At 42.0% G+C, this 20886-nt stretch overlaps 1 protein-coding gene across 1 annotated transcript in view; it reads right to left on the reverse strand.

The window, feature by feature from the left end:
• Positions 1 to 20886, reverse strand: part of bach2b (BTB and CNC homology 1, basic leucine zipper transcription factor 2b) — an 87864-nt gene that overhangs the window by 22850 nt on the left and 44128 nt on the right. The window contains exon 2 of the mRNA XM_061091965.1: positions 6610 to 6864. Within this exon, the coding sequence (XP_060947948.1) occupies positions 6610 to 6852 (243 nt within the window). The 5' untranslated portion in view covers positions 6853 to 6864. The remainder of the gene's footprint in view (positions 1 to 6609; positions 6865 to 20886) is intronic.

Here is a 20886-nt window from a genome sequence, read left to right on the forward strand (position 1 = left end):
CGTGACAGAGGAAAGAACTGACAAACAGGAGGTGGTTGGAGGTCTGTGAACCAGCACTCCCTGAATCACAGTACTGCCCTCCCTTTTTTTCCAGAATATAAATCATAGGGCACAAACGTTAGCCAAAGATCCTCCACCTAGTGGAGCCCTACGCTACCCCTGCACTGGGCTGGAATCAATCACTCCAGCCAGACCCAACATTCCCTCAGTGGACAAGTAGGCAGAGCAAGAGCCAATAAGTGGAATCACGCTTTGACTGGTTATTTGATTCATTCAAGCCAATAAAATGATTCCCTTATCTGATGAAAAAAGTCAATTTGCTATCTGATGGAATTTCAAAATAACAATTCAGTGGACATAAATATTTGTGATTATTATTGGATTTTCACAATAACCCTCATGAGAGCCACGGCTGCATGCTGCTGCATTTCTCCTTGTAGGTAAGTGGTAGTGATGATTGAGATATACCTTTTTTCATCACTGCAAGGATGTTTGCTCAAACTAGGCACACTGGCATGTTTGAATGTTTCTTTTGGGAAGTGCAACATTACGTTTTCCATATACATGTCTGTCATGTATATGGATCTGTCATGGCCAACAACCACGGCCCAGGAAGTGACCTGATCAAATATTGAATTGCCATTTTTTAAAGCAAATCAATACTTCCTTTGGTAGGTCCCAAGGCTCTGAGACACCAGATTCATTATTTACTAACCTCTCTGTCCTTAAAACCTTGTTTGCATACCAATAACCTTGGTGTGATTTCAGATACTGATCTTAACTTCTATTGGCACGTATCTAACATCTCTGATATGAGACTTTCTTATATCATGTCAGAAACATCTCTAAAGATCGATGGTTCCTGCCTCAGTCAGATTCTGAAAGGCTAGTTCATACATTTATTCCCAGTAACTACATTACTGAAATACACTTTTTGCTGGACTGAAAGAGCAGGCGGTAAATAAACTCAAGTTCATTCTGAATGCTGCAGATAGAGTATTAACTCAAACCAATAGGTCTGAACACATCACCCTCATTTTTATCTTCTCTGCAGTGAAACGCAGAATAAGAAATAATTTATTTTTATTGTAAAAAACAAAATGTCTTACTTAAATCTATGAATGGTAAAGATTAGATAGAACCCATAGGCCATCAAAGGTCTTCTCACAATACTTAGAGCTTGTGATAACTTTTATCCATATCATTATTATTATTATTCATTTTTGTACATTAATAATATCCTTTTTCGATTACTTTTTTATTTTATACAGTGGGATGTAAAAGTGTATATTTTTGTTGAGTATGATCTTTACCTTTTTTTGTTTTTTACCCTGAAGCAAGTTGGGTCTTTGCCTGATGTATAAAATACGCTATATAAACGCAGTTGACTTGACTTGACATCGTGCTCCCACAATATGGAGGTCAGTCCTGTTCATCTCAGCGATGACTGATCCTCTCCAGTGGAGGGCTCTCTTTGAAATTCTACTCCCTGCCTTATACTTGTGGCACACTTACACTTTTCATATTTTAGTAGGGCGTCACCGTGGGGACAAAAATTGAGGTCTCCATAGGTAGAGCCTGATTTTCAGGGTTGAGACTTGGTGTTATAGATGGTAAATGGATTTGGTAAATGGATTTGTATTTATATAGCGCTTTTCTAGTCTGATGAAGACCACTCAAAGCGCTTTACAGTACAGTTTCACATTCACCCATTCATACACACATTCATACAGTGCATCTATTTGCAGCACTTAGTTATTCTATGGGGGGCCATTCAGGGTTCAGCATCTTGCCCAAGGACACTTCGGCATGCAGATGGTTCAGACTGGGGATCGAACCGCCGACCTTCAGGTTGGAGGACGACCACTCTACCCCTCAGCCACAGCCGCCCTGTATAGTTAGAATTAGCTTTTAAATTTGGTTACGGTAAGGGATTTAAAAGTTAGGGTACAGAGATAGGGAGTGAGTGTTCCCCCATGGGGATAGTGATAGCTTGTGTCTGTTTATGTGTCCAACATGGACATCGTGCTCTCCTGTTCCGTCCCCCTGCCGGGTGGGCCGGGTGGTCCGGGAGGTCAGCATCACTGAGATAAAGCACAATTGTTTTGTCCCCATGATGTGATGGCCAACAAAGCCCCTGATTAAACCGGCCGCCCCTCAGCAAGCCCGCAGTCACATAAGATATAGATGATGTCACTCACCCTCCCCAGCCCTGGCTACTGCAGGGGCAGCGAGGCCACGAGAGAGAGGAATGATGAAGGTGGTGGGGGAGGTGGTCTTTGTTTCACGTTTTGCACCAGCCTCCCCCTCTCTCTTCTAGTAGTAGCGGAGGCCTCCATGATTCACCCTTTGTTGCACATACAGTAGGTAGCAGCTTGCCGTGGCCGCAGACAGACACACACACATATCAGTGATGCGTTGCTAACCTGCAGCAGAGCTAAAGGGGGCAGCTATGAGCAGACACACCAGTGCAGGCCCCCCCCCCCCCCCCTCAGCATCAGGGACGTCATTCCAACATGAAGCAGGTCTGCGTCAGCATGCTTCAGTCACTGACTGTAAAGTACAGGGCGGCAGTAAGCCACATCAGTGAAATCACATTCCTCCACGAGGAGGCTGTGACCTGTCTAGACAGTCACACATGGGATGCACTACCTGCTGGAGAGGGCAGAGGACTTTTATTTATTTAAAGGAAAATTATGAGTATAATAAATATTAATATATGAGGTCAAACAAAGAGCCACTGACGAAGTAAGTGTTGTTTACTGGAGAAGTATAAACTACTATTTCCTATTTATACCACTTCATATTTTTACTCCATAATATTTCACAGCTATATAGTGCTTATGATTTTACACCCAAAATACAGAGACACAAAAAACTGTACATAATCTCACCCCAGCTGACACATTTAAAATGCTTCATACTTGTGAGTGCATCACCAAATATACGTAGGCTATATTTTAGAATAATCTGGAAGGGTCCACTTTGGTATTGCTGCTTTGGGATCTCAATGAAACTCCCACTTATTGAGCAAACTATATGTTGTCAAATACTTGAATACTGAATATGTTTAGATTTGTATCACATTTTGTTCTGCCAAGCTGCAGAGGTGTCAGTCTTCACACATACTTGACAATCCTCTCTAGTATTTTATCTTTAACTTCCCGATTCATGAAGCTAAATCCACAACGAAAATAACAATTATTAGCACATTTTAATTTCTACACATTGTAGAACTCCTTGCACAGGATATCCTTCTAAACATGTCATTGGGGGGTGTGGTTGAAAATGAAAATGATGTGGCTACCTTAAGTGTCCGTTGCAGCAGAATAACATATTCATTTGATGTTGTTTTTACATTTAGATAAAACAATAAAAAAAAGAATAAAAAACTTCAACGGGGATAGACAAAGGAAAGGAGGCTTGTCTAAATCCTCAATGGCAGTAATTCTCCCCGGTACATAAAAGAGACAGTCATTGAAAGATGTTACGTTCCAAACTCAATCTCACACCTGAAACACCCAGTGGCTCATGCATTATTCATGTGTGCAGCAAATGAATGAAAGGGAGGCAGCTTTGTGCATCCAGGAGCCCGTCCCCGCTGTCAATTTCTGAGTTAAAGAGTCAAATCTGCGATGCTCATTTTACATAAGACGACAATCTGACAGCGGCTTCTCCTTCAATGAGTGTAGCGACAAAGTCATTTGACAGGCGCCGCTTTATTAATGCATGCTGGCCCCAGCAAAGAGCCGCAACGCGACAGCACATGTGGGATGTGCCCCAGTTTTTTTCATCGGCGCATGTATATGTGGATGTGTGTGAGTGTGGGTGTGCGACATCAATGCGTCAGAGGACTTTCATCATGTGTTTGGCGAAGGAGCTCTGAAAGGAGTCAGTTTAAAGTGACAACGTGAGAGCGAGAGGTGAGCGAGAGAGTGAGGGGTGCTGCTGAACCTGACGAGCGCCGAGCCCGAGGTGGCGTTAATCTGCCAAGTGTTACCTGTTGTCGACAACGACGGCGGCGTCAGCTGACAGGTGCTAATTGGCAATCACAGCCCCATAGGCTCAGTGTTGCCAATCCTCACACCTCTACCCGAGTCTTTATCCTCCAGTTAATGGCAGATCAAATTAAAATAAGGGTTTACTGACATCATTTGGCTGAAAGAAAGGCCCCGTAAAGTGAAAAGAAAAATAATTTTAAAACAATCAGAAAGTCAAGTCAGGAGATGTTAGGATGTTATGTTAATTGAAAAAAAGGTGGGAATGAAGTGAGATTTTCAGAAACTGTCTGGTGTCATTGGGAAACTGCCATGCCCCTCCAGATTCCCCACGAAGGCAATAAATGAATCCAAATGAAATTATTACTTATAATTAAAATTATAGTTATTTCAATTCTCGTAATAATTTATTGTAAAATCTAAATGTATGTGTTTTAAACAAAATTCTGTAGTGACATTAAAGCTAATGGATCAAAGCTGACACCCCTCAGGTGTTCGGACAGAACGTGAAGCAGATTTTCAACGTGGATTATTCATGAAAACTTCCTGTTTGGAAATTTAAACGGTTCATGCACCAACTGTTCAGAATGTGTGTCTCAGTGTGTGTAAACAGACTTAAATGGACAGAATTCACAGAGCTCTTTTCGAGAGTAATAGACCACTCAGTCATTTAGAAAAATAATGCCAACATGTGCAATATTACTTTGTGATTATAATGTGCAATGTCCCAATGTTTAGCATTATAATATGTGCAATATCATCTGCAAAATTCTATATAACTTACTTCCACTTTATTAGTATGAGTTAATTGTTAAAAAAAAAAATAATTTCTATTGTTATTTCTATTATTTACTCCATACACTTTATATTTTCATGTATAATACAATTTAATACCCTATTGTTTGTTCTACTGTGCTATATTGTATAACCTTGGAGGAAGTTTGCACAAGAATTTATTTCGGGATTAATAGAATCTTATTTTATTTTGTCAAAGTGCTTTACACTACAGGTCAGATTCACCCATTCACACACATATTCATAAAAAGAATATAGAAAGTGATTTTTCATTCATAAACTGTTGGCACAGCCGTCAGGGGTGATTCAATGTCTTCAGTGTCTTACCCAAGGACACTTTAGGATGCATACTGCAGGAGCCGGGATCCAACCACCGACCTTCGAGTTAATGTACAACCAGAGATCGGTCCTACTCTGTAGTCTGTGTGTGCTACAGAGAGTTTCACAATAAGAGGGAGTGAAACCAGTGAAATGCAGCGACCAGACAGCATCCTTTGTAATAAAGGAGCAGAAAATGCCTCTTTTTGTCCCATTTGTGTGTGTTCAACCATTTATGACAAACAAAGGTCCACAGCAGTCCGAACTAATTACGCTCATTAGCAGTCATTTTTATGACATCGGAAAACGTACAAATTCACAGCAGATGCAGTCTAACTGGCTGTCAGTCACCGGAATTTGATTTCCTGGGTTCAGTCTACATGGGGGAGCAATATTGTATGAAGGGAACATTCATTCACAGTGTTACATGGAAAAATAATGAAAGAAAATGATGCATAATCCAAAGTATTGAATATAAATCACTCACTTTGAGTATAATGTAATATTCAACAATTATATTCAAGTATTATCTAATCTAATGAGGGTTTTTGAATCTCCGTCCACTTTAACATTTTTGAAAATGTAAACGGTTGTATTATTGTAAAATGCAGAATTTAACAGCTGTTAGGAAAGACATCATGGTCAGCAACACTTCTAATTGATTATCCATGTTGCGTTCTACACTGCTAAGCTATATCCCTTTTGTTTTCTTTCAGAAGGGGTGGTCATGTGTTTTTGTTTCCCTGCATCTCTACTTCCAGACTAAAATGCTCACCTGGCATTTTCAAACTAAACCAGGGCCAGCAGTGTTTCTAAATGTCTCAGTTTAATTTGCTCTAAAACTGTGTAGTAGTGGGGATGCCAAGAGTATATGCAGAGCTCATGCGTATTCAAATAATAATGTAGTAACGTGTGATCCCTACAACAACTGAAAAAGTTTTCCATCAAAACAAAAGTTACCAATGGACGGCTTCACTGCGGTAGCAACAGATCTACTTCTGGCTGCTGTAGCTGCTCTGTTGACAGGAGTGTGCTGTGGCCCTGAGATGTCTGCCCTGACTCAGCTGCTGTCTGTGTCTTGGCGAGCTTCTTGACTCAGAATAGCCCATTGTACTTTGCAAGACAGCTGCTAATGTCTGTAGATAAAAGTTTCCGCCCCTAGAATAAATGTTAATGTTATGTGCTGCTTGTTTTGATCAGATGTTGGATGAATACATGTGTCGGCTTTTCCACGAACTTGGAAATTGACCGTGCAACCAAAACAAACTTTTGATGTGTTTTATATGATAAGAAAATATTGGACACAGTTCCCCGTGTTATCATTTACACAAGTTCTTTGTTTATGGTCATAAGATGCGTTCTGAGAAGGGTGTTTTACTGCTTGGAAAGTGCTGAGTGCCTATTTATTGCCTTTGTTTCTCTGTCAGGGGGAGTTTAAGTTTTACATTGTTTTAAAGTCAATAGCATTACAGGGAAACATTGTGTTTGATGAACAAACCTCTTCAGGAAGGCTAACGACCAAGCCATTCTCCGCCTGGCCCACCAGCGCCTGGAGGAAATACTCGCTGCAGGCGGCCAGCACGGACCGGTGCCCGCGGAACTCCTTGCCCTCCACCAGGACAGTCACATCGCACAGGATATCCTGCTTCCGCTGGTCGTTGAGGCAGAGGAGGATATTGGTACAATGAACCGTCGACTCATACACATACATGGGGGCTTCAGGCTTCACATCCACGGACATTCCGCTCACGCCCTGAAAATAGAAGCAAAACAGAGGAGGATGAGCTTACAGCTGAGCCTGGTGAGCACATACCCAAGAGCTGACATCTGCCCTGGTTGTCTGCTGCACACAACCTCCTACACAGGCTTGACAGACTGTTGCTCTCCGCTTAACATACTGACTTTTAGTTATTCAAAAAGTTACTAGTTACACATAAGAATTCACACAGACATGAATCACAGAAGAACAGACTTATAAAGTATTTCCAGCTTATACGCATTTCCATCAATAAAAAAATTATTTTCATTTAAATCCCAATTGAATTTATTTTATATCAAGCTTCTCATCCGGGTTTCTATAGACAGATTTATAAATAAATACTGATACTGCTCAGTACATGCTTGGATTTAAATATTTAAATGAACATAGATTATGTAACCTGGCTGAAGTAACAGTAAGTCAGTGTAACTTCTATCAAAACACAAACATACATAATAACACATGGCCTAGATTCTCCTGCTCTCTCACACACACACACACACACACACACACACACACACACACACACACACACACACACACACACACACACACACACACACACACACACACACACACACACACACACACACACACACACACACACACACCTCTCTGGAGTAAAAACATGTCACTTGTCATGGCACAATCTTTTATCTGAGTGTGTGAGATTACTTTTCCGTCACCCAGGATTCCGAGTGTCAGTGAATCTGGGTGAAAGGCCTCAGGAACAGTGGTGTGTGTGCCTAACGGTGTTGTTGTGAAAATGAAGACTGAGAGGCTCCTTCACCTCGCATGTGGAATAAGCTCCCATCATGTGAAAATGGGAGCTCTTCATTGTGTGAATGGAAAAAGGACAGGGTAAGGATGAGGAGTAGGAATCTCTCCACACTGTAGGTGATCAGCTGAGATCACTCGGATCACCGGCTTTGGTGTCATGAGCAAATGTTTCTCCTCCTGAAGGCAATCAGTCCAGTTCACAATCCCCACAACAATATACAGGAGTGCTGAAGGAAACTGTCAGATGAGCTTTACAGGAGGTGAAATTAGTAAATGTCATCGGCTTAAAGATGGTTTTGCCAAGAGAGATGAACAAAGAGCTTGTGAAACACACTACACAAAGGCCTCTGGCTAAACTACAGTGGGTAAATATATGTGGAATAAATATGGATAGTACAGAAAGTGCATGTGGAGTAAAAAGGCTCCATGTTAATGTGAGGAACAGTGCTGGAAGAAAATGTAATTCCTGACACCACAGACATAGTCAACCACATTTAACATTTTCCTTCTTAATCAACAAGAGAGCAGATTATTGGACTAAATGTTAAGATAGAAAGTATTCATTTAAACTATAGGTTGCAAAAATTCAATTATTTACCATAGTTTTTAGAGTGGTTATCTTATTCAACCACGATCCTTTACAGATTTAACAGATTCATTCCTCCAGACTTGAGCGGGAGTTTTGGGCCGTGAGTCAGCTGAGACAAGCCTCATAAAAGAGCTTTAAATCCGAAGCTCAAGGAAACATCTGGAAAACATCCACTGACAATCCGCTCTGAGCTGAAAGCCAGACTAAAAAAGGTGTTTTAGCTAGTGATGCAAGTCGCATCATTTTAAAACTCTCAAACGACCATCTATAAACCAGATGAAAATATGCAAATGACTGAGCAACTGTAAGTCTCGACCCTGAGAAACTGATTATCCTCATTAGGGAACTGGGTGACAGTTGAGACTTCTTCCAGAACAACAGGCACTTTGGAAAATCAGACGAAGAGAACTTCAGCAGCCCAGTGAGTTTTGCTTTTTGTCCAATCAAGTGCAAGAAGGGATCACGCTGATGCCTCAGCATATAGGAGAGTTCTTCTTCTACAAGAAAAAATGACGTCTGACACATACAAATGCACACAGAGCCCAGACCACCAGAAATGAGGGAAGTGATCATTCTGGCTGTGTGAGGCTACACTGAACCACAAGCCCCCAAATATGAGGCCATTTGTAGATTCAGCTGTTTACCTATATGACAGAGTTGTGATAATGATTTTGACTGCAGCAGTCTGCTGTGGGGGCTGTTGTGGAACAACTGTGTCAGTCCAGACTCCTCCTGTGGTTCTGGCTGGTTCAACTGTTGTACAGTTTGCTTATTTCCACCAAACATTTTTCAGTTGGCTTCCTCGGATAATGACCTGTCTTCCAAGAATAATGTTTCCAGATGCGGTTGCGAGGTTCAGAGCAATCCAAACATGCTATTTCTACCCTTCACTTGGACTTCAGATGGTTTGTTGCAGCGGGAGGAAAATGCAAGGATGACACAAACACATGTCACACACACACAAATACTTTGTAAGCATTTTCATTTACAAACATACTTGAAGACAGACACATACTCAGACACACACATCACAAAATAGCCAGCTGTAGCAGCATTATGATTAGAAGTGCTGATTTCTTTTTTATCTTCCAGGGTCAGTTGTTGACGGCAGCTGCTTATACTGATGCCGCCAAGCTTCTGGTGGGTGTCCTAACATTTATACGCAGATCAAACGTGCGGCGTGATCAAGATGAGTAGACTCCAGCGGCAGGGCAGAGCTGACTTCAGGGTTTACGGCTGGCTTCTCCCGGCGCGAGCCTGCTGATCTGAGCAAAGCTGATGAAGCCTAATGTGGCTGGAGACCCATTAGTACTGCACTCGGCCTTACAGCAATTACGCTTGTGGAGCTCCGGTGAACCACTTAAAGCAGCACTCTGCCACACCGTACAGGAGGTGCGTCAGAAGCAGCTGCAGGTTACATCTTGCACCACACTAATGTTCACCTGTCATTATGAATCGAGAGCCAGCACTAACTGTATCTGCCACTGCCTGACTTTTGACCTTGGTCAAGTGATGTTTTACCATCTTGCATCCCTTATCTTAATCTAAGATGGTTATTTATCTGGGAAGATCAATGTCAATCACATCATTCAATATTTGTATTGATAAATAAATACTACTTTTATGGTAAATGGGCTGTTTTTGCATATAGTCGACCACTCAAAGACAGTACTTTAGCGAACCAACCCCTGAGCCACAGCTGCCCGATGGTTATTATATTTTTGGGAAGCATTTTGTGACTTTGCTCAGGGAAAGGTCCTCAACTTTACTCACTTACTTCAGTTCAAAGCTGGAGTCACGATTAGGTATTATCATTTTATATAACAATCCTCAAGACGAAGCTTGAACAGGCTAATATTTGGCTGTTTTGCCTGATAAAGTCATTACAGTAGCCAGTAGTCCATTCTCTTGATTAAAGCTTTGTTTATTAATTAATTAATTAAAAGTGCTGAATTGTAGCAGCACTACAAGCATCCACTTCAAGCTGCGAGGTGAACTTGTGCCTGCTGGGAGAATAAAAAACACATCAGGTCGATTTCCGGCTTTGATGGCAGAAGCAGAAATGAAAATCTGTCTACAGGCTCAATGTCACATTATTTCCTTTGACAAACACACACACACACACACACACACACACACACACACACACACACACACACACACACACACACACACACACAAACACACACACACACACCACAAATTGTGCGCCATTCTTTCCCCTTTTTTTTCTCAGTTATCGGCAGTGTCACTGATTATCGCCATGGAAACACAGCTGAGATTTCCTCGGGGGTAGGTCAGAAAAATCTTTTGGCTTAAGTCAGGCTCTAGTTTTATGCATCTGTTCGCTATAAGAGCAAAGCTAAGGCTGGACTCATTCTGTGGACAACAGCAGCATTTATAGAGGAACAAAAACATTGAAGCAGTCTTTGAGCTGAGGAGGACGGGCAGCAGGAGGTTTGAGGCAGCTTTGGCCTGACACTATCATATTCATGTGGTCTTGGTTGGGGGAATCTAAGTTGGAGGGGTAGTAATGTGTGACTGAGTATCATAATGTGCTCTGTGATGTGTGTCCCCCCCCCCCCCTCGTCAAGACTCGGCAGGATGACGTTCAGGGTGTGTGGAAGGAAGAGGCGGGGCTGGGCCATGACAGATTTAAAAATACGAAGGAGAGAGGGCGGACAGTGTTTGGGGGCTGAGCTGAGCCCCCGGTGGCAGAGTCATGATTACTCCTATCATAAAAAAAACATCATCCGTTATTCATGGAGCTCTTCTACACATTCCTGGAGAGATGCCCTCCTTGAGTTTTCTATATGCAGATTATATATACGTACAACAGCATGGATTCTTTTAACATAGTTTGTTTTGCCATTTCTCCTTGAAGCAAAGCCAACACTGAAAGCTTCGATGTGGAGGCTTCCTGTTTTCTCTGTGGTTCTGGCAAACAGACACTGTGCACCTCTGCAACTACGAAATACTTTCAAGTGGGATTTGCCAGTTTAATATGCAGAAAAACAGAACCAGATTGGAAACCTGGCTGCATTCAAGCACCAGCAGATATCAAATAACCCTCCTGAATAACATTGTTCTTCTGAGTCACTGGTCGTACAGTTTCAGGAAAAAGTCCGCCAACACTGTGAAGGCAGGATGTTTTCAAGAACACCCATCAATATCAAAGCAACACAGACGTGGACACATATAGAGAAACATTAAAGGGTGATTATCTGCAGAACAACTTGAGTCTTGGAGCTTTACAGTTGGTTCCTGACCTTTGGAACAAGTACAGAAGGTGACGAAACAATCTCCAGTCAAAGTCCACTTACTCAAAAATAGACAAAAATCACTGAGAACAATAAGAGACAAGTTGGTGCCAAAACAATCCTCACTCAAGGTCCACTTATCCCTGTTTCCCACTCACATCTGGCTTTTGTGTTGCGTGAGGATACAATTGGCATTAAATCCTCTGTCAAATTACTATGCAGAGGTCACAAGTATTTATCAACTCCAATGTAAACATGACACCGTGGTGGATGTACTAAATATAAAAAGAGACAGAGAGACACACAAGTCTACTTAGAGGGTTTACCCATGTTTGATAAACTACACATGCTCATCCTTTAGTGTGAAAATGTTAAAAGTGTATTACTTTCTCATTATGTGGCCTTTAATCTCTTGATATCTTAGATCTTTAAATCTTCCTAATGATCTTCACAGTTCCATGGTGATGAAGACTGTGATACAGACAAAACATCAACAGCAACATTGTTCTGTCGACTTGGACCTTATCTTTTCATTTTGACAATCTCTTCAGTCATTGAATAACTCACATCTAGGAATGTGACATTACAGGCCTAACTTTTTGTAATTTTTAGGAAATCTAATATCTATATTACCAGTTGAAACTAGGACAAAATGGCATTATCCTTTTTGTAGAGATGGAACCTGCTCCCTTTCTTACACTTAAAGCTGGGGTTGGTAATCCTGGGAAAGCTAGCATGGGCAGGCTTCACTTTGCAAAAAATGCAAGTGATACATCCCTCCTCCTCCCATCCACCTTCTTGTCAAAGCACACACCCGACAACTGCTAGAAGCCGACTTTTTGCCAGACTTACTTCTGGCTACTGACTCTTCTTCAGTGGTGTATGTCTCCCCGGCTTGTGAAGACCATGTCATGCACAGTGAGAGCACGGATAGGGTTCACATAGGCAGGTGGTTTAGAGGCGGACAGGTACGCCATCCAAACAACTTACCAAGTCTATCTTTTAATCATTGAAATAGTTTTTTGTTCCATTACTTATTGATTTGTTTACATATCTGATGATGTTTTCCATCATTCTCCTGACAGATTAGTTCCTCTGATAGGACGACAATGCTCAGCACGGAGCAGAGGGAGGCCAACATGAGCACCTGCTGCAAACCACACACAACTGTGGGTCAACAGATGTAATAGTTGTGGGACGACTTTGTCCCACCGAACATCGTCAGAGCATGACTGTGACGAAATCCAAATGCGCTGTGGCTCCGTGTAACAAACAAGGTTAGTCTCGACTGCTGCAGACTAATAACATTAACCACTGAGGCAGTACAGTCAGAGGGAGACTTGCGTGAACACTGTGTCACTGTGTGAAATTAGGGGGGAGGACTTCTGCCAGATGACTGTAATTACACAGAGTAGGAACCTGATTTTAATTGGAATTATCAAATTAAGCCACAGTTACAAATGCCCTTGGTGCTGTAAAAGGTGGCAAATGTCAAAATGCATGATGATGTTGATGATGATGATGATGATGATGATGATGATGATGATGATGATGATGATGATGATGATAAATGCAAGTATAACAGTGTATGTTACCATGCTTTACATCTACGTTTGCACGCAACGCAATTGCCAGAAAACACATTTTTAGCCACAAATGCACATCATAATGTACTGTATTTAAATACAATGTACTGATTCTTTTTTTTTAAAGGTTTCATTTCCTCATGTGAAACTATCTGCTTCCTCATAACCTCTGATTATTATTTGTGGCTATGTTGGGCAGGTTGTGCTGAGCACATGTATGTACATGGTAAGTTGGGTAGCTGACAAGACAGAAGTTGAGAAAGTAGAGTCAGGAATGAAATAGAGTTCTGCTACACAACCTAGACCCAGTGGATTCCAGGAAAGTATGGATTTAGGGGTTTGGGGTTTTGGTTTGGGTCATTTTTTTTTCTTTCTAAATCTTGTGCGGATGCGGTTTGTTCTGAATGTGTTTTACATTCTCCAGACTAACTTTTTCACAGGTAGCATCTTTTTTGGAAAATGATGGTAATGATCAATGAGCTTACATGCAGTTGTCTTAATTTACATACTCTAGGCTGCAACACACTTTCAATTTCTCTCTCATTCTCTGTCATAGTGCTGTGTGGTTCGGCTGATTTTGTGTTTCTTATTATTGTGCAACGTCAACATTTCAACACAAGTGTGTTGACCTTGTTACAAGTTTAGAGTTGACCACAATACACACACACAGCATGACATTCCCATTTGGACCGCAACCATTGGTACTGTGTCAGCCGTTGTGGTTGAAAGTAGCACTCTTTTAGGTTTTAAGAAAAATAACCATCTATACACAGCTTCATCTTTGGGACACGGTGACATTAAGACCAGCTTATTTGACAAAAGTGCAGATAGAGTGAGGTCGACACGATGATTGTGCCCTGTTACTTGTGAGCTCGAAAACATTTACACAAACAAATGCAAAACTCTCACTGTGCTACTCGCATGCCAATGGACAGGAGAGCAAACACGACGATTTATTGCACAGCCAGTCCAATAAATGTTTTGTTGGCTACAATGAATATTAAAGCCTTTCTTGTCTCTTAGCAAGGCTTTAACACAGCATCTGTTCGGTATTGATCATCTCATTTAGTTGTTCTGTTAAAATAAACAGTTCATATTTAAGATGGTAGAATAATCTTGAAACATGTGCATCTCCAGTCATGCAGTACTTTATCATACATTCATTTTGGACAATAGGGGGTTGTCCTTTGTTATCAAAAGGTGGTGCATACACAGGATGGACAAACTGCATAGATCATCAGAAAGGCGTTAATAGTTCATTACGAGCGCCGAATGGGGATCCCAGACACAGGGATTGATTAAACAGGGATTACTCTATCTGGGCTGTAATAGAAAATGCAAATGAGGTTGGATTCAGACCTACAGCTCCTGACTTGCTGCAAATGTCTCCCTGGATATTACGCAGATACACCCCTCTCTGTTTCTTTTAGTCTTGTATTTCACACTCACAGTTGAAATACAAGACTAACAGTTATTTAAGACTCTAAATGAGCTGTGATTGGTATTATATGAGCCACACCATTTAAACTAGTTACCTGTGTTAATGCTGTGACTGATCAGTGTAGCTGACATCACTTAAACTCTCCAGAAATTGTAATTAATTGTCGTGCAAAAACTGTGAGACTTCAGTTGTGATCCAACTTTCCACTTGACAAATATTGTTTATTTCTGTTATGCTGTAACTTAAGCAGGACTGAGTGGTCGCCTGGTGGTTGAGACAACTCTCTGAACTTTGTGGCTTTTGACAGTGTTGCAAAACCTGTTAAATATGCACTGTCATCAAGACTAAAAACAAGTCTTCTTTTCCTGTTCCTAAAAGAAAAAGATGTTGACTAATTACATAGTGAGGTTTTGTGTGTGTGCAACTGTTGCTGCCACAGACTAAACATCCTGCTCAGGCTGCAGCATGTGTCTCAGAAATTATTAATGGAGCCAATATTCATCCAAAACTATTCAATCACAAATACGTGATTTCAAAACGAGAGGCCTTTCTTGGTAAGAGGAAGGAAGTCCTGTGTGTCTTTTCATTGCAACAAATAAAATCTGTAATTTAGGAGGTAACTGAGTAATGCATTCAATGATGTGGTGTTTGGACACAAAAAAGAGAACTAGGTGACTTCAGCATTCAATTTGTTTCCTCACACCTCGGTTAAAAATGGATGAATTTGAATGTTCATTTAGATAAAGAACATCATCAGTGCGCTGTATCAAAACCAGGAGCGCAAAGTAAATTCCTCCACTTCAGATTGTAAGACATGTTTAGAGCCGAGCCGTTTTTGTGGGGCTTTCCACTCCGACCACAGAGACTTCACTAACATCCATGGCAGATGCTCCTCATTCTCCACACTGCTGATAAGCCAAACAGCTTTCAGAAGGTCACTGGGTTGCCGATATTGATCCTGAGATAATATGTGCAAGACAGCCACCTCAGAGACATGCAGCCGATGCTGACAAGAATCTGCTGATTAAACACTGAGAAATGTGGAAGCATGATGAGATTCTTTGCCGTGTTTGATTGCACTAACAAAGGTATCAGAATTATTTCCACTGTGCAATTTAAGTCCTGTTGTGGTGTATGTATCATAACACATTTAATACTGCAGAAAGGTTCCAACACTGTGGTTGTAAATGGAATTTGACTGAGGTAAGGTGTTTCACAACAGATGATAATCTAGAAAGTTTGAAAGTAAAACCTGGGTGTCATGATATGTCAGGATGCAACTGGACTCATTATCCTGAAGTTCATCTACATATGGATCAAGTGCTTTTCGCTGCAAATAGAAATCAATACTGTCTCCCTGTGCTTCTATTGGAGGACTGAGACAAAGACAACACAGCATCAATCCCTCCACACAGAGGAGCTATTCATGCACACGATTCAGCTGGACTCTGGATCTGTTGCCCTGGATCTAATAAAAGAGCCTGTCCTGAGAAGGCACCTACTCTGTACTCCATTAATGTAATGTCCTTAGCAAACACTCAGGACTGGCATGGTCACATGACTGGAGTAACCTGGGTTCGGTTGCGTCCCCTGGGTGCAGCCAGGCTGCAGACCATCCCACGGTGCTCCTGCTGCTGACACTGATGAATGGGTCTGGCTGAGAGGCAAGCAGGCAAGTGAGCAAGTTCTGAACAGGCCAGAATGCACTTGGACTGCTGTACAGACCTGCATCTATCTGCAACTGGCCTAATTAACACCCGAGCTACTTCATCTCCCAGCAATGGAAAGGTCCAGGCAGTGACCTCAGCCACGGAATCAATACTCAAACCACCGCAGAGATTTAGCTTTTAAAAGAAACAATTAGTGTGTCGCAGAAACAATCAGTCTTCTGGATTGCACACTAAAAAACGAATTATAAGCATCTGACATCTGCAGTAAAAATGCATTGAGGCTTGTGTCTTTGACATCAGGAAAGTATGAAGTCAGAGGGGTAAGAGAAAAAGCCTTTGACTGCTTCAATCCACAGAAAGACAACGGAAGACTGATTGGGGAAACAGACGCTTGGCACTCGTGGCCAGGTGTGAACACGGGTTTCTACAGCGTGTCTTCAAAACCTGGTGTCACTGCGGTGGCTTGCATCTGCATCTCACTGAACAACACTCCAGACACTATGTAGAGTAGACACTATGCATGTTGCTGATTAATCCCTCCTGAAAGCTCACCTCGAAGAATAAAATCAAGACAAACAACGAAGGAAATCACCCGCCCTTAACGGCCAAATAATCAAAAATAGGTATGCTGAAATGCAGTCAGTATCACTGGTGCTGTCTGTTGAAAAATGCAAGACTTTACTTCTTTCTTATTTTAAAACAGATCATCTTTGCCTCCTATCAAGCGTCACAGAAACAGTGTAAATCAAGCGGTGTAAGCGTCACCTGAACACGTTGGCATTACCTCAGACAGGCCTAAGCACAGATCCAGTCATCTTGTTATTCCAGTCTTTGCTCTGATAACTTTCTAATGTCTCTCACTGTTGGTTACTGACAGGATCTAGCCTATCAGTGTCTGTGGGTGGTGAGTATGACTGAGCAACTGAGGTATGTGTGTGTGTGTGTGTGTGTGTGTGGTAGTTTTGCATGTGCGATGGCATACCAGAGTATTTCTGGACCCTGCCTGCTTAAATGCAGCTTGCATGAATCATGACTTCCCACATAGTAGGTCAGTGAGCGGGGTGAGTCATATTGCTGTCTTATATGGTAACACACTGCACATGTGATAGAAACACTGGGGTTATCTATAGACTGGGCTCGATGTTTCAAATGTCTGAAGCAGAGTTGCTCTGTGTCAGCGTCGTCTTGGCCCTCAAATGATATGACAACTCACTCCACTTCATTTAGTCGTCGGAGAAGAACTATCTTTGACGTCTGTGCATTAGACGTTTCAGTATTTGAACAGTCTGCCCAACATTCTGGTGTGACTCACTGTGACTCACAACCATTTGGTTTTCATTGGACACAGCCTTTAATGTAAATACCACATTACTGCACAACATGCGCCAAAGCAAAGACTCTCGACTCCAGAAAGGTTAGCGGACACATATTGCATTTCTTAACTCGTGCTTGACATTCACACCTGCACACACAATAATGTGTTTGTCTAATCCTCTTTCTGTGCGACTGGCTGAATTAACAAGGGAAACAAGTTTTGGTGTTTGCCAGCCCCCGTTAGGCCAAAAGGGGGAAACAAAACACCACCAAAACCACCACTGTCAAGAGGGAAGGCGCCCTTTGAGGGACTGGATTAGGATAAGTGGAGTGTTCTCCAGCAACCGCCTGAAAAGGAGCAGATCTTGCACTAATTAGGCCAGTGACGGGCAGGCCAAGGGGCTGCTAGCATGAGTGTGACCAAGCCTGGATTATGTGCTGAATTATTAATGGAGTGAAGAGTTGAGAAGGGGGGGGGCGGTAGGTTTGAGGTGGAAGCCTTCATCTGAAACAATAGACCCGACGCATGCATGAAAAAAAATGTAACCGTCATTGCGACGAAAAGCTCACACTCAGAGCTATCATGGAAAAAAAAAAATCAAGTGGAAAGTCTCTCCACAGGAAAGAGTTGACACAGAGACATCGCCCACGTCAAAACCATCAAAAGCCAAGTCTGTACGCATGCATGTGTGTGGGTGTGTGTGCAAAGCCAAGGGAGCATGTGTGTGTGATCATGTGTGTAACAGTGAGTGGGCTGGAGGGTACAAGCCTGTTGATATGGCAAAGAAAAGCATTTTCTCACACACGTTTCTCTTGTGTGCAACCTCTCAAGTTTTACGAAGTTGCTTTACATTGTTGTAGAAACATGCGGAAATGTGCATAACTGGAGCACTGGTATAAATATCCTGCTAAGATGAAAAGGCCGCAAAACCAGGCTTTGATAAAACGATAAAAGGCAACATCTACGAATGCGACTGATTGTAACACACAGTTGACAAGCACAAAGAAACATCCCTGCATGTCGCAATACTCAGGGTCGGAGCTTTACACCACGCTGACGCTTCTTTAATCATCAAATTCTTCAGTGTGTATTTGTTCATGTGCCGTCGGAACGTCTGTTCTGCCGTGAAAGACCACGCGCAAGACTGGAAGGCCACGCGAGCGGATTCCCTCCAAACTGTCTTTCAACCATTCACAAACAAGCTTTGTTTAGCGCGGCGCCCTGCAGCTCTTGTTCTCTTCCTTCACAAGGTTGCGTACGGCTGTCATTCATACGAGACGCCTGACAACATCAGCATATTTACCTCTGACTGAAGAAATCTAAATTGAGGATAATGTGACCGCTCAGTGTCGAGCAGCAAAAAAACAGTGTCACAACAAAACAGACGACATGATCAGGCTTCCAAAAGTGCAGTTATCCATCAACATGCTGTCATGGCAACAATAAATAATAAAAAAATGGTAATAAGGTAAGTCAAGGATAAAGCACAAAAAACATCCTTGGTTAGGTTTAGACTATTTCTATTCATGTAGTTTTTTGTGCTTTGTTGATTTGGTCAAAATTCCTTATGGTTCGAGGACCTTCATCTTCATGGCTACAAGGATAACCCCATGTTTAAGGCTGTGGATTAATGGTGATTGATAAATGAAACAAAAATGCCTGGAAAATTGAACAGTGGTCTCCTGTGCGTCCTGATCCAGCGTGACTCTTTTTTTTTTTACATGCAGTATTTTATGTCAGTATTTTATGTGCTAGAATTTCAGACTCAGAATGGAGTCTCACAAAGGCTGATCTTTATTATAGAAGAAATACTTAAAATGACATTTCAACATTAATTTTCAGAGAGCTCAACCCCTCCCGTGCATGGAAACGGCGAATAAATCAGATTTTATGATTTTTTTTATGACTCCATGTGACTTTGATTGTGAGTGTAAACAGGCTCTGATGAGTGTGGCTACTGTAGGTTGCTGACTTTAACCTCCCTGGCTGTAAGGTAGTCAGACCGGTCACATAGAAACCTAAACGTCATTCAGGCGTTGCAGGGGATCTGCTGAACAGCCGCTGCTGTCAGTTCACGGCATCCGCGGCGATGCCAGTGTGAGGAGCACGAGGAGGGGGGGGCGGCAACACATTCACATGTTCCAACACTTGAGGCTGAGTTAGGAGCGCACTCACATTACCCAGCCAGGGAACAGCCACGTCAGTGTGAGGCAGGTTTCTCCCGGCCTTAACTCTAAACTCACAGAGCAAACACCATCCATATTTTACTGTATGGAAACATGGGACGCCTGAACACCAGTAATCTCACATCATATCACTCCGACAATCTTATTTCATCCCTCACAATATATGCTTACAAGGTGGGCAACATCATATGGTTCCAAATCTAAAGGGGCCAAATATAATGCTCACTGAACATAATCGACATAATGAAAAATAAGTAAATAAGTAAAATAAGTTATTCAACAACATGTTACACCGGGTTAGATGACCCATTGGCAGCAGTAGAAGCCACGCAGAGGTAATTAGGGAAGTGATGACTGTGAAAATATATGCACACTGACACACACACACACACACACACACACACACACATTTCTTTACTGTGTATATATGTTGCAAAAAACATGAAAGAATCACATGACACATCACAAAGCTGATACAATAATCACGTGACCATCATGGTCCTCAAAATGACATTTCACTACAACTCAACTGCAAATGTTTTGTAAGGAATGTAACTGTGGCAGATTTGTGTGTTTTCTAATAGCAGCATGTGGATATGATTGGATTTAAATAGGCCTCTATGGTAAGCTGCACTGATACACTGATATGTATCCGCAAAACATGCACAGACAACTAATGTGTTTTCCACCAAAACATCTAATCTTGCAGTAAAATATCCACTAACTATTACACTCCCCATCCACCTTGTAAACGTAAGTGGCTTCATTCCTTCAAATTAATATAATCCAGCCAATTCTGTGTCTTACAAAAACGTATTATCAATAACAATTTATTATATACCTACGGGGTATATGACATCATCTACTGTAAAGCGTGAGTGCAATGAATGTATCATAGGTCAGACAGAGCTGTCAGAGTGCGTCAGTGCAAACACCGCCTGCCTGCGATGGAGTGCGAGGGCACTGAATGAAAGGTTATGGTTTCAAGAGTGCGCAGATGTGACACAGAGTGTGGTTTGGTGGCTTTTGGGCAGACGCCTGAGATGAGTCAGACTGAGAAGAGAGAGTATATTGCTTATTGATTGGACTCATTTGCACGCCCAAGCATCACAAGTCACAGTGGAAATATTCGCAGGGAGGAGAGCAGAGCGTGAATTGTTCTGGGGTGTTCGGTTTTCATCACTTGCTT

The sequence above is a fragment of the Limanda limanda genome, chromosome 18 (genome assembly GCF_963576545.1).
Source record: "Limanda limanda chromosome 18, fLimLim1.1, whole genome shotgun sequence".
Taxonomy (NCBI): Eukaryota; Metazoa; Chordata; class Actinopteri; order Pleuronectiformes; family Pleuronectidae; genus Limanda; species Limanda limanda.